The 13,631-nt window shown below is 49.8% G+C and overlaps 1 protein-coding gene across 1 annotated transcript; it reads right to left on the bottom strand.

The window, feature by feature from the left end:
- Window positions 1-1,671: 1,671 nt before the first annotated feature.
- On the bottom strand, window positions 1,672-10,615 carry FAM210B (family with sequence similarity 210 member B). The gene is made up of 3 exons (XM_047744454.1): window positions 10,379-10,615; window positions 4,401-4,576; window positions 1,672-3,985 (listed from the first exon to the last, which is right to left on the bottom strand). The coding sequence occupies exons 1-3, from the start codon at window positions 10,562-10,564 to the stop codon at window positions 3,769-3,771; spliced, it is 579 nt and encodes a 192-aa protein (XP_047600410.1). The 5' UTR covers window positions 10,565-10,615; the 3' UTR covers window positions 1,672-3,768.
- Window positions 10,616-13,631: the final 3,016 nt, after the last annotated feature.

Below are 13,631 nucleotides of genomic sequence, written 5' to 3'. Positions count from 1 at the left end.
TGTTCTCCTGTGTCTAACTTTGAAATGATAATGCATTTTGCAGCTCATTCTACCCTTTGAGAAATGCCAGGCGGAGCGTGGCCCCACTGGGAGGGTGGGAAGGCCCCTCTGTGGTGCTGCCAGGGCTGCAGTTCTGGAGCTGGTCTGGCCTGTGAGCATATCCCCTCTGACAACTGGGGACATGACTTAGTAGGGTAGCCACCAACCAGAGGCAGGGAAGAGGGAAAGGTCAGGGAGCCCACGAATTACGATGGGTAATCATAATTTACCAGTGACACCAGCCAGAGGGAGTGGCATCTGAGCCACACTTGAGGGACAGGGAGGATTGAAAGGGTGGAGGCAGGGACGGCAAGAGGTCCCCGTAGCCCAGGGAGGGAGCAGTAGGAAACATGGCAGCACAGGGCTGTGTGACTGGGTGGTGGAGGGGGAACCAGGAGTCAGGATGTGGGGGTGGTTAGGAGCATGAAGCCAGCACCCTCTCTCTATCCTGGAAACTGTCCTATGTGCCAGGAAGTGTGAGTTCTGTTGTAAGCTCTGGACCTCCAGTGCCGGAGCGCAGTCCGGAGCATGGAGCTGGAATCTTGGGTGGTTCCTCACCCTGGAGAATCGCTGTTGTGTCCACAGTAGTTCGCAGACGTGGGTACAGCTGACCTGGCCTGGGAACTTTCAGGGTTCACTAGAGCTGCAGGTGGTCAGGACAGAGGAAGTCTTCAACTTCTATGTCCATACCTGCTTCTGACCACGTTTTCAGTAAGATGCAAAGAGCTTTACATGTGGGGTAAACTAGTTCTTTGCAAACTGATTTTATAAGCATGGGTCTTAATTCTCTGAAGGAATGTTTGCTTAATAGAATCCCTCATTTCCAGCCATGGGGGATCAAGCCTGCTGCCCCTTCAGTACCCCTGGTAGAGGATTCCTTTGCTCCCCTTGTTATCTGGCTCCCAAGGGACACCTGGCAAGTTATTAAAATTTATTACTTTGGAGTTATGGCACGTATATAAACTTTTTTTTAATAAACTTTAAAAATAAGGACGCAAATACATCTAGGCTGCATGGGTAATTCTGTTCACTATCGGTTCACTGTTGGCCTGGAAATGAGCAGGTGCCATGAAAGGAGCCGGTGTATCCCTTTCCGATCTCGTGTACTATGTGCTCCTAGTGCATAAAGCTACATATCTGTTTCTAGCTGCCATCATCTCCTTGACCAAAGAGGGTGAACTTGACCTTGGAAATGCTGAAGTTCCTGAAAACTAATACAGAGCTATGCTTTCATGGCTGACCTTTGTTCAACAAAAGGAACTAGATACTAGAAATGACTACTTCCATGTCAGCTTTGGTGACACTGTGACAGAAGCTTCAGAACACAACTGAGTAAAGCTGCAGTTGTCCATCCGGTTAGCTCCCTCGGGATAAAGGAGCTTTTTCAGTCTTGAGTTAACCAACTTCTACATTCCCAAAGTAGTCTTTCATGTGCCATCCACCCAAGTGATAGTTAATATGACATGACCAACTTTACCAGTGACACCAGATAAACTTCTGTCATTTCCCCAGAATCCCACACGAGCAAAGAAAATAGCTCATTGTAGTAGCGCACCATTAACAAACCAGTCACACACAGGGCTGCTTCCTAGTCAGCAACAGTTATGGTTTAACCAAACGAGGAATCCAAAGTTCTTCCTACACTACGAAGATGTTTATTTGTTTCAGGGAATTTAAGCGGCTCATTTGGTCAAATACAAAATCGGGTGAACAATGGCTTACATTTTTAAAATAGATCATGTTTTATTTCCTAGTTCCATAAAAACTGTAAATACAAGCATTCTGTACATCTCGCTGGAGAAGTCACATATTCCCTGATCCTTTGATCTCATCTTCTCCAGGTTCTCTGTTCTGCTGGGGCCACTGGCCGCAGGAGTGGAGCAGAGGTGGGGCTTAGAAGAAAAGGCCATGGCTGTTTGGTTTGGTGACTAGTTTTATTGCTTTCCTGTCAGTCCCACTTCCATTCCTCCAAACGTGGAGTCAAAATTTAAGATTTCAGCCCTTGAACCTGTAGGACTCACTCTCAGCTTTTTTTTTTTTTTTTTGCATAGGCATTACTAGGGATCTGAGTGGTAGGGAGACTGTCGGGAAGGTGGTTAGGAGCATGAAGCCAACTGTCCTTGGAATTAGATCCCAGAAAGGCAGTTCCAACTTGAAGTCGATAAAGCCTTTTGGCAATGGGCTAATTGCTTTAAAAGAGCGGCCGTGAGGGGGGCCCAGAATCCACTTTTAACGATCTTGCAAGTGGAGAATTTGTTCCATAAAGCTTCTTGTAAAAGTTAACTGAAGTAACGGACATAGGTTACGAAGGCTTAATCAGGGAACGGTCAGCAGCGGGGTGGTAAAACCACGATGGTCAATTTCTAGTTCCTTTAGTCTTCTGATTGTCCTTTCTGTAATTAACCCTCCCCCCACAAAGTGGATCTCCCTGGACCAGGCTGGCAGGGCAGAACTGGTTGAATGGGGGTCCCAGTGTGGACAGTGCTGAGGGTGGATACAGCCCTGAAGGGAGCATTACATGAATCCCACAGAAAGGCATTCCGTCCAGTTTGCCTGCTCCTAAGCATTCCAGGGACAAAAATGTCCATTTGAATCTGTGTGCTTGTTTCTGTTTTTAACTAATAATGTCCCTCACAGCAAGGGGGGGTGATGGGAAGTTCAGGTCAAACCTCCTTTATCAGGTAAAAGTGGCTCAACAGAAGGTAATTACACCTGCCCGCCCCCTCCCTCCCCGGCTTGTATTATGTTGTAGTATTTCCCAGCTGCCTCCCATTTACAGCAACTGCCTCTCATTTTCCTTTTTAGAGAGTGATATAAAATATTTTTCTACATAACAATTTCAACTCAAAAAAATATAAGTAGCAACACAATGTAAACATGGTGATGATAGTTCTGGAATGTCTGACGTTTGAGAGAGGGTTAAGCAAAGATTGTCTTCGCTTTCCATGAGTGCAGTGTCCAAGCTCACCTGTGGATTAGGCCGTCAGGAGCCATGTGATGCCATTACTATTGAACAGAATTTCCATTTTTTACCCCAACAGAGACTTGACCTACTTCAGTGAAATTTGAGAATGTCCAGACTGGAAGGTGTTTTAGCATCAATGAAACACCAGAGATACTTGGTTATTCTTCCTCCCTAAAAGAAGGGTAATGAACGTCGAAGCATTGATGCTAATTTAGATCCTGATTACATATTGTTAAGTCTTAAATTCGGCTTCATTAACGGTAACACTGGCAGCTGCTTTGTAGATACTGCGTATGAAACTGCAGGCGGCCTGACAGCAGATACTGGAGGAAGGGGAATTTTAAAAACCGGCTTAATGAATCGTTGCCCTTTAAGAATTTGAGTGAAGATTAACCCCTGAGGGCTTTCGCAGACTAGAACTTCAACAGTCATCTTCCAGAAGGACCGTCTGTAGGCAAACAGTTTTGTTTGAGATGACAACTCAATTTGTGATGACAACTCAATTTGTGACGTTTCACTGACATTTTAGATTACGCATACAAATCCTATGAGGAACAGCGTTAACAACATTTGTAAAGCAAGATAATTACAATTATTAAAAAACCTGAATTTTGTTGCCAAAGGGAAAACTTATTCATGAGAACATAGCAATTAGCTTCCTGTCCCCACCCTACTCCTAACCTCCCCCCCCCCCACCCCGGAAAAGCTCTATCCTAAAACTAACCCAAAATTTCTATTTAAAAGAAACAGGTTTGAAGCGTTCATCAAGGCTTTGCAGCTGGAGGTTTAAAAAATCCCACTTTGCGAAAATATCTGACGATGAAGGGCACGGACACTAAGGTGATGCTGATTCGCACGGGGGCAAACAGCTTGTGGATGGCGTAGGCCACGACGAAGGTGCTTGTGCCTGCTGCCATCTTCGACTGCACCAGTGACTCTTTAAATCCGAGTTTGAGCAGGATTGCAGACATGTCCACACCACTGCGGAAGGAGACCATCGACAACAAAAAGGATTATCACAAGGGGTTAAATTAGGCGATCGATGTGGCTCTAAGATTTAAACTATTTATTTTTTTTTCAGATTTTATTTATTTGACACAGAGAGAGAGAGAGAGAGATCACAAGTAGGCAGAGAGGCAGGCAGAGAGAGAAGGGGAAGCAGGCTCCCCGCTGAGCAGAGAGCCCGATGTGGGGCTTGATCCCAGGACCCCGAGATCATGACCTAAGTCGAAGGCAGAGGCTTAACCCATGAGCCACCCAGGCGCCCAGATTTAAAGTATTTAAAAAACATGCTGGAAGCAGCTAGACGAATACACATTCATAGGAAAAATGTTCTCATTTGCAAAGAATCCTACATGACCGTAAAGAACAAAGATGTTCCTGCCAGAGCTCTTACCTTGAAACCACCATGTAAAATATCCCCAAGGAGATCAGAGAGATTCCAATGTGCAGTGACACACCGACGGCACCATACTCTTGGAAAATCTTTCTCAGCTGCTGTGACTTGCTTTGCTTTTCCTTCTCCGAGCTGCTGACAGGAGGGGCTGGCGTCGCAGTGATCTTGCTGGGGTCCTGCGTGCAAGTAGGAAGGGGAGATGTTCTGGGGCAGCAGCAAGGTGGTTAGCGACCGTCAGGAGCTTTCATATCGCGCAGTGTTCCACCCTCCCTCCTGCCCAGCGATGGACCAGTTACTCCCTACCTCCTCAGTCAGCTGGTGCCCACTTCGTCACTGAGCACGCTGAAAGGCTAGGTACTGGGTACGATCAGCAGAACAATGGCCCCCAAGATCTCCGGGTCCTAATCCCCAGAGCGTGTGACTATGTCACCTTACATGGCAAAGGGATTTTGGAGATGTGACTAAGTTAAGTATCTTGAGATAGGCAGGGCATCATGGATTTTCTGAGTAGGACCAATGTTATCACAAGGGTCCTTATCAGTGAAAAGAGGGAGGCAGGGGGTCAGGGACGGTGTGACTACAGTAGCCGGGTCAGAGATCTGAGGAAGGGGCCACAGGCCCATGAGTGCATGTGGCCTCTAGATGCTGGAAAAGTCGTGAAATGGATTCTCCCTTAGAACTTCCAGAAGGAACAAGCCCTGCCCATGCCTTTAGCCCAGTGAGACCTGTTTTGGACTTCGGGCCTCCAGGCCTGTAAGATAATAAATGTGTGCTGTTTGAAGCCACTGGATTCCTGGTAAGCTGTTAGAGCATCAACAGTAACTAAAACCGTGGGGCACACACACTTGGGGACACTGATGGTGCTTTACTGAGCACTATCCCAGCCGGGCAGTGCTCAGAAGCTTCTCTCCATCTGCTGTCGGCTTCCATCCTCATGACCACCCTCTAGGTAGATACTGTTTTTTTCTCCCCACTTTCCAGAAGAGCAACATAGGCATCAAAGGCCAAAGAATTGGCCCAAAGTCACCAAAACTAGAACCCAGGTCACCGGGGTCCACAGCCTGAACACGTGACAACCATCCTAGACTCCACAAAACAAGGACAGTGGGTGCCAAAAAAAAAAAAAAAAAGAGAAGAAAAAAGAAAAAAAATGGAGCAGAAGCTACGGTATATTTACTACCAGAATCAAGGTTTTCCCTGGAGATCTCAGCAGATACAGGGAGGGCCAAGTCCTGGGCCATAAATGCACTGGCCTGAATTTGCACAGAAACAAGTCACTGGACTTGGCTTCTCTTAACATTTATTGAGCACCTACATGGCCTGGAATGTTTGGGAGAAACAAAAAACCTAAGAATGCTGGATTTCTTTTAAAAAAGCCTCCTCAATATGGAGAGTGCCTTTTTTTCTGAAAAGATCTCTAGAATCCTAATGACCTGTCTCAGAGCTCTTCCTGGGAGGAAGTATCTGGGTCAATGAGCTCCAGTTTCTGCCTTGTAGCACGGTGGCTTTTTCTTTGTATTTTTAGAGCAGGCTGCACCAGAGCCGCATTTCAAAGGCAAGGGGAGGAGTATGATGCCCAGAGTCCCTGGGAGGGAGGCTCAGGACTCCCCAAACGAAAATGAAACAACATAGGGGCTCAGAGCAGCACCTCCAAACCTCACAAGGCTCCCCAGGGCTGCAGGGGACCTCCCAGCCCTGTCCTGCTTCAGGAGCCCCTGCCCTGCCTGTGGCCGGGGTGGGGGAGCTTTGCTCATGAGCTCCCAGTGGGCTCAGGTGCTGCTGGTCCACTTGTATCTGTGTCCAGGTGCCCAGCGTCTGATTTCGTGTTCTGGGGAGAGGCCTGGGCGCTGGGATTTGTTACCAGGTGTCCAGGGTTGCTAAGTAAACCCCTGCTTACCAATCCTGCCTCACCTTGCCAGGCTTTCCCCGCCTCAGCATGTTCTCCAGGGGGGCCTTGACCCAATGTGGGGCTCGAACTCACAACCCCGAGATCAAGAGTCGCGGACTCCACCGACGGAGCCAGCCAGCTGCCCCTCAGAGAGTGCATTCTGCTAGGCAGTGGCGCCTAACTTCCTTCGAAAGGTTCCGGGGAAACTACCTGTGTCCTCAGGTTAGGTCCCCCTCTACTGAGCCAGGTGCTGGGCTTAGCGCTTTAAAGGTGTCATTTCATAAAAACCCTCACGGTAACCCCCATGAAGTGGGCACGTCTGTGGCTCCCACTTTGACAGGTGGGAGAATGAGGTTCGGGGGGGGGGCGGGAGAGTGGCGAGCTGGCCGGCCGCAGGGCTTCATGTCCTGTAAGAGCTGGACACTCTGAAAGTTCTGGAACACTTTTCCAGGACTTCAAGGCTTTGGCAGGGAGACGGAAAACCAGTCAGTCTCCTGAAGGTTGGCCAGCACGTGTGACTTCCCCTTTTCTTCAAACCTTTCGCCTGCCTCTTCCTCCCACCCACCAGAATGGCAGCTCAGAGCTCAGGTTCTTTCTGATAAACACGGCCCCACCCGCCTTTGGCTGCCGAGCAAGCAATGCTGAGCGGAGAGCGGCCAGATGTCAGGCCCTGATAGGACAATAATCTACAATCCCCAGTCCAAGTGCCACACGGCATTCTGAGGCAGAGAAGGGAGAAAGCCCCGTTCATTTCCCACCCTTGACACTTGGCCCAACCAAACTTAATTATGCCCCATCTGTCCATTCACCAGAGCCCAGTGGAGCTGTCTCTGTTGAGGGCTCTTTTCTTTACAACTTCTATTTTGGCAAAAGGCCTTTTGGCCACAAAAGAAAAATAAAGAGGCAGCCAGACTTCCAGCCACAGAATGACCCACACCTGCTGCGAAACAATGGGAGGGATAAAATATTCAGACACAATGGACCACTTCCTGGTAGCGGGTTCTTTGTGAACCTAGAGTTAGAATCTTGGGACAATTTTCTTCCTTTTATCATGGTAAAAGGAAGTATCTTCAAGCACTGTGAACCAGACCGTTTTCTTCCTAAGCCTGGAGGAGACTGAAGAAGCTAAAATAAGGGAATTTCTGAGGGGGTGGCTTGCAGGGAATGGAAACTTTTCAGACATTCACGTCTTTGTGAAATATTCCCCCTAAGTCCCTGTGCTATGTCGTCAGGCACTGCCCTGGGTGCCTGTAACATGGCACACGACCCTGGTGTCTGGACTCAGCCAAAGTGCCTTTACAAATCCTTGTGTGTGGCTGTGCGATTGCCACCCCCCAACCCCAAGCCAAATGGTTATTAAGGTATAAAAGGCTCTTTCAGAAGGGGCAGGAACGTTTGAAGAACAGAACATTCAAAGAATAAAGCAAAGATGTTGCTCACGAGTTGCTCACATTGGTTGGAGTACCACCTGTTTTCATTCATTCAGTAATAATAATAATAATAATACTAAACACAACACTACATTGTATTTATTTTGTACCAAGCACTCTTCTGAGTACTTTGAAAATATTAATTCAGATAATCCTCACAACAACCTTGTGAGACAGGCACTACTATCATCCTCCCTGAACAGAAGAGGAGCCTGGAAGCCCAGAGAGGTTGAGTAACTTCCAGAGGGTCTCACAGGAATTACCTGTCAGGGGTAGGATGGAAACCTACTGGGTCCAAGGCTTTTGCTCTTAACAACTATGCTGTGCTTCTCACTTATTCAGGGATAACTGCTCTACGAGGGGTGCTGCTCTAATTAGGGGAGACAGAACAATGAATGAAAAAGAACTCTACCCTCAGGGGGCCTAAGTCTAGTGGGGGAGGGTAGCGATAATAAACAGAAAAGGAAAGTATCAGGGCTGCTAGATAGGACAAGTGTAATGGAGAAACACCACAGAGGGGAGGCGGCTGGCAGGACTGTCGGGAGGATTGCGGCCAGTTTAAGGTCATTAAGGAGAGGATCCCTGAAAAGGCAGCACATGAGCAAGATTGACAAAAGACACTGGGGCTCAGAGAGCCAATCGCTTGCCTAAGATTTCCCTCCCGTAGTGTGAGTGTAGGCAGGCTGCGGCCGCTCTTCGAGGTGACAGGACATGAATCAGGTTAAGTGAAAGGGGCAGGATTCTCCTGTGGCTTTACCTCCTTCCTCCCGGTTAGAGTGGAGACCCCACTGAAGGCAGACGTGGGAAGGTCTCTCAGGTATTTAATTAAAATCCTGGCATGTTTGGAGACTCTAGCTGCACTCCCTCCTCCCAATGGCCCAAAACAAGGGGCCTGTGGGTAGCCAGGAGCAGCCGACAGGGGAGATCCCTGCACCTGCTCCCAGGCCCCAACGGTGATGTATTTTCTCAAGAAGATGACACTTTGAGTAATGAGCATCTTTTGCCCTAACATCCTGTTAGGTTCTGACCCCACTTGGATCCTTCCCATCTACCAGATAGCAGGAGAAACAAGCACAGCTCGTGGGGCCCCGTGATTTATACATTTATTGCGACGGTAACATCAATAGCTAACATTAATTTAGAATGTCCCCGATGGCGGGTTTCACACTCATGCTCTAAGAAATGTGAATTATTAACATCCCATTTTACAGACGAGGAAACTGAGAAACAGAGAAGTGGGGGAATCTGATCAAGGCCACAGAACGATTGAATAGACAGGAATATGGGGAGTCTGAGACCACACTCGTTACTACTATACGCACATATCATGCCCACACATACGCATGTTCACGCGTGTTCACACACACACACACACACACACACACACACACACCCCTGACAGTGCCAGGGCCTGTGCTGGGGGCAAAACTGATGTGGCTCGTGGGACAGACAAGCAAGTTAGGAGACCATTCCAGATGATGACTGCAGAGAGAATCCACACCCAGGGGGCTGAGGGAGGCCAGTGGAGGCACCCAGGGCATCTCTTGTGGTCAGGAAAGGCTTTCTGGAGGAAGAGACAGAGGGACTGATCCATAAAGAATCGCCAGGAGGCAGCCAGATGTGTGTGGAGGGCTCAAGGTTTAGAGACGAGATCTGCTGCCGTTCGATGGGGGAGCAGATGGCAGGAGGCATGTTAAGGGTGTGAGTCAAATCCCCATGCAACATTCATTCAGGAAGCTCCACTGGCACTGTGCTCAGGCCTGCTTCAGCTCATGGAATCATCCCCCAACTCTTGTTGGGAAGCCGCTATCTGTAGCCCTTTCAAAGGTCAGCAAACAGGCTCAGAGCCGGCAGCCTACGTGGGGTGAGGTCACAGGCTAGTGAGTGCAGGCGCAGGGATCCCATCCTTAAGCAAAGAAAGGGACTGCAGGAGGCCAGGTTCTGCGTGTTCCAACTTGTCAGTCCTGTGTCTCCAGACTGCGCTACTTACTGTTTTTCTTTAAGGAGACAAACTTCAAAAGAAAAAAAAACAAAAAACAAAAAACTTAAAAACATTTTTTTTTTTGAAGAAAGTCGGGATTACCTTCTGAAGGGAAACCAGTTTCACGTATCATATAAAGAAGGTAACCAAGACGAAACAGGACAAAACACTGTGTTTCTTGCCTGAGTCTCGCCTGAAAGCCCTGCAGGGAGGCCTGCTCTTTTGCTTAGATAACAAGGGAGTAGCAGCAAGTGATGGGGGTGTTCGAGACAGCAGCACCCCTGGAGCCGGTCTCCTTGGCCCCGTGTGGAGGAGGATCCGGCGCTGCTTGAAGGGGAAACAACTCTGACAGCCATGTGAGCACGCTGAGAGCAAGTCCAGGCCCCAGTTACAATTCTCTCGGTTACCGCCACGGTGCCGGCCCACGCTTTGGGAACCTGGGGCTCTGCCAGAGACTGTGTGACCTTGGGCAGATAACCAGCCCTCCCTGAGCCTCAGTTTCTCCAGCTGTCAACTGGGAGGATCGCTTCCTTGGCTTGTAGGGATTGGGGCCTCGGGAGCCCTGGGAGGGGGTGGGGGTGTCTAGGTCTCGGAGAGCTGGACGACTAAAGCTCTATTTTGGCGAAGGTGGACCGCGATCCGGGCGCCCGGGGGCCGGGATGGGGGTGGGGAGGCTTACCTGGCGACCGCGGCTGTCCCCGCCGACCGCGCGCAGCAGCGGGGCATCGGGCCGGGGCCGGAACAGCGGCAGCAACAGGGGGTGCGGCGCGCAGGGGGCTGCGGCGCCCAGGAGCCAGGAAGCTCGAGGCCGGACCCGGGCGCCAACCCTGCCGGCGGGGCCCAGGAGCGCCAGCAGCCCGGCCATGGCGCGCTGCCGCGGGCGCAGCGGACCGTAGGGGAAACGAGCGCCGGTGGGCGGGGCCCGGCGGAGCAGGAGCCCGGAGCGGCGTGGGCGGGGCCGGAGCCGCGCGATCCCTCCCTGGCCCTGCCCACCGGCCCCGCCCCTCCGGAACGGCACGCGGGGTGGGCGGGGCCGGAACGGAGCGAGCCCTCTGGACCCCGCCCCTCCGGAGCCCGAGGCGCACGCGGAGTGGGCGGGGCCGAGCCGCGAGATTCCTCCCAGGCCCCTCCCCGCCCCGCCCCGCCCCACCGGAGCTCCAGCCTTGAGCAGAGTGGGCGGGACCGGACCCTGAGCGCCAGGCAGAGTTCGCGGGGCGGGAGATTCGTGCCTTTTCCATATCCTTGGAGTTTAGGCGGTGTCGACTCGGCTGTATTCTTTTGGTTAGAAGAGAGTCAGAGGACAGCCGAGATTCAAGAGCGAGGGGTTAGATTCCTCCGAAGTGATGGAAGTGGCGATGTCACCTGTGGAAGGCTTCTGGGATGGGAAATACTGTTGTGACCGTCTTTGAGAGACGCAATCTGCCACAGTACTCAATAACTATTAACTGATGATAATGATAATAATCATCTTTGGTCTCCATTCTACAGAAGAACTGAGTTTCAAAGAAACGGTGACTTCCCTGAAGCATCTTCATGCACTTTTCATGCCCAACATCTTTAGCATTTTTTGGTTGAAACTAGAGGATTCTAAATGTTTCTAGATCTTCGCTATTTTAGGCAGAAAATAATTTAGCACAGGGAATTAGTGCTTGGAAAATAACTGGAAAAGCTAGAGGAGTGGGCACTAGGCTCTTCCCCAGGAGAGACTGCTTGGACATAGCAACGCTGGCCAGTAACAACCGGGAAGGTGAGCATCAGGAGTTGGCCAGTGGAATGAATGTGCTCTAGAACTCACTGCCACAGCTCTGATCCAGGGTGCAGCACTGCTTTCCAGCTCCCACAAAACAGGTCACCGGACCCTGGAAAGGCAGTCAGGCTGCTGTCTCTGCCACAACTGCTTGTCCACACCCATGGCCTGGCGACCCGCACCTGAATTCTGTTGCAGAAAACCCACAATCTCTGCAAACTTGTTTAGCAGCAGCAAAGAGCTCAAACCACAGGGAGATGCCTCTGCTCTGTTTCTGCCTTCAGAATATTGTGCAAGCGCATCCAATCGGCAGAAATGAATTCATATCCAGAAGCCCAGCTTCTGGGAAACTTTGGCTTTTCTCCCAGGAAGGTTCTGGAAAAAGATGGGATCAATTTGCCCAAATTCAGTAGAACAGCAAATAAAAACCCTTTCTAGAACCTCCCACCCCACCTCCCACCACAAGAAGCCCCTTCTGTCTCATTGGCTAGAACTCTGTCTGTCACATGATCACTCTTAGTTGCAAGGGAATCTGGTAAAAGGAAGCAGAGTTGGCAAAGCAGTACTCACATTGTCTTCCTAACACAGTTGAGGTTCCTTTGGCAGAGACCTAGAGGGAATGGCTGCTGGGAGGTGAGGTGGTAACTCACAGATGGTGCCACAGAGGGGCTGTGTGTGCATGTATGGTGGAGAGTGAATAACACGGGAGGGCATGTGTGCAAGTGGGAAGTGGATCACTTGAGTGTGTGTGTCCAGTGTTGAGGAGGAAGGGGGTGAAGTGCTGAAGGAAAAAGTTTCCTCCCTTCCATCAGAGGAACCCCTTTTTCCTGGTTTCTAAGGGAACATGTTATCAATCTGCTCTGGGGTCGGGGGGTCTGTGTTTACTCATGTGGCTTGTTTCTATAGTAATGTGGGGGATAGATTCCTGAACCCAGGCAGAGGGACAGTGTTAAAATGGAGAGTGGGCAGCGTTTGGGAGCAACTACTGAGTTTTCTCCCAAGGCATATTCTCTGATCATACCTAAGTCTTCCTGTGGACCAGAGCATTTTTATTCCCATTCTCTTTCTCTTTTAGATGATGCAATGACTGTTCCAAATGTTTTTGACCTGTCTGGAGTCCTCCCATCTGTTTCTGTCCCTTTTCCCAAGGCAAAACCAACCACCCCAGCCCATCTATCATTTTTTGTGTCCCTCTCTGTTCATTTCCAATCAGCATTTATTATTCTGATGACTCTGTGTGCCCGCTGCTGTGCTGGCAGCGAGTGACACAGTGAAGGGAAGGTCTTGTTGTTTTAGGGTTTGGTGGTTAGCCTCATGGATTTGGTGCAGTCCAGGCCTGGCTTAGAACCTGGTTCTGCCACGAACTTTTGCTAAGTTACTCCAACGAAGTCTCTGCTTCTTTCCTTGTAGGAAGTGGGCGTAAGAGCACCCATCTCAAAGGGCACTGTGAAGGTTAAATGTGATGACACATTTCAGGGCTTGTAGAACCGGGGCTGGCATGGAGTAAGGATGCAAGAGATGAAGACATGGCTGCTAGTTCTTCCTTTTTTTGTCTACTCAGCTCCCTGTTTGTATCGAGGAGTGCACCTCTTTCCCTGTTGTAGCTTGGGAGCGGCTGTCAAAATCTCAGTGCTCCACCTGCCCTCTGGTTGGGCTGGACCACAGGATCCAGGTGTTGCCAAAGTATGCATTGTCCCTGGTATTGAAAAGAATGGGGTCGTGCTGCAGATGCTGGAGAGGACTCGGAGAAGGGGGACCTTCCTACACTGTTGGTGGGAATGCAAGCTGGTGCAACCACTCTGGAAAACAGCACGGAGGTTCCTCAGAAAATTGAAAACAGAGCTACCCTACCATCCAGCAATTGCACTACTGGGTGTTTACCCTAAAGATACAGAGGTAATGATCTGAAGGGGCACGTGCCCCCAAATGTTTATAGCAGTAATGTCCACAATTGGAAAGAACCTAGATGTCCATAAACAGATGAATGGATAAAGAAGATGTATACACACACACACACACACACACACACACACACAATGGAATACTATGCAGCCATAAAAAACCCAAAATCTTGTCATTTGCAATGACATAGATGGAACTAGAGGGTATTATGCTAAGTGAAATAAGTCAACCAGAGAAAGGCAATTATCATATGATCTCTCTGATATGAGGAATTTGAGAGGCA

Source organism: Lutra lutra, chromosome 9, assembly GCF_902655055.1.
Source record: "Lutra lutra chromosome 9, mLutLut1.2, whole genome shotgun sequence".
In the NCBI taxonomy this organism is placed as follows: Eukaryota; Metazoa; Chordata; class Mammalia; order Carnivora; family Mustelidae; genus Lutra; species Lutra lutra.
The sequence above is the reverse complement of the archived record's forward strand: the minus strand, read 5'-3'. Positions and strand labels throughout refer to the sequence as shown.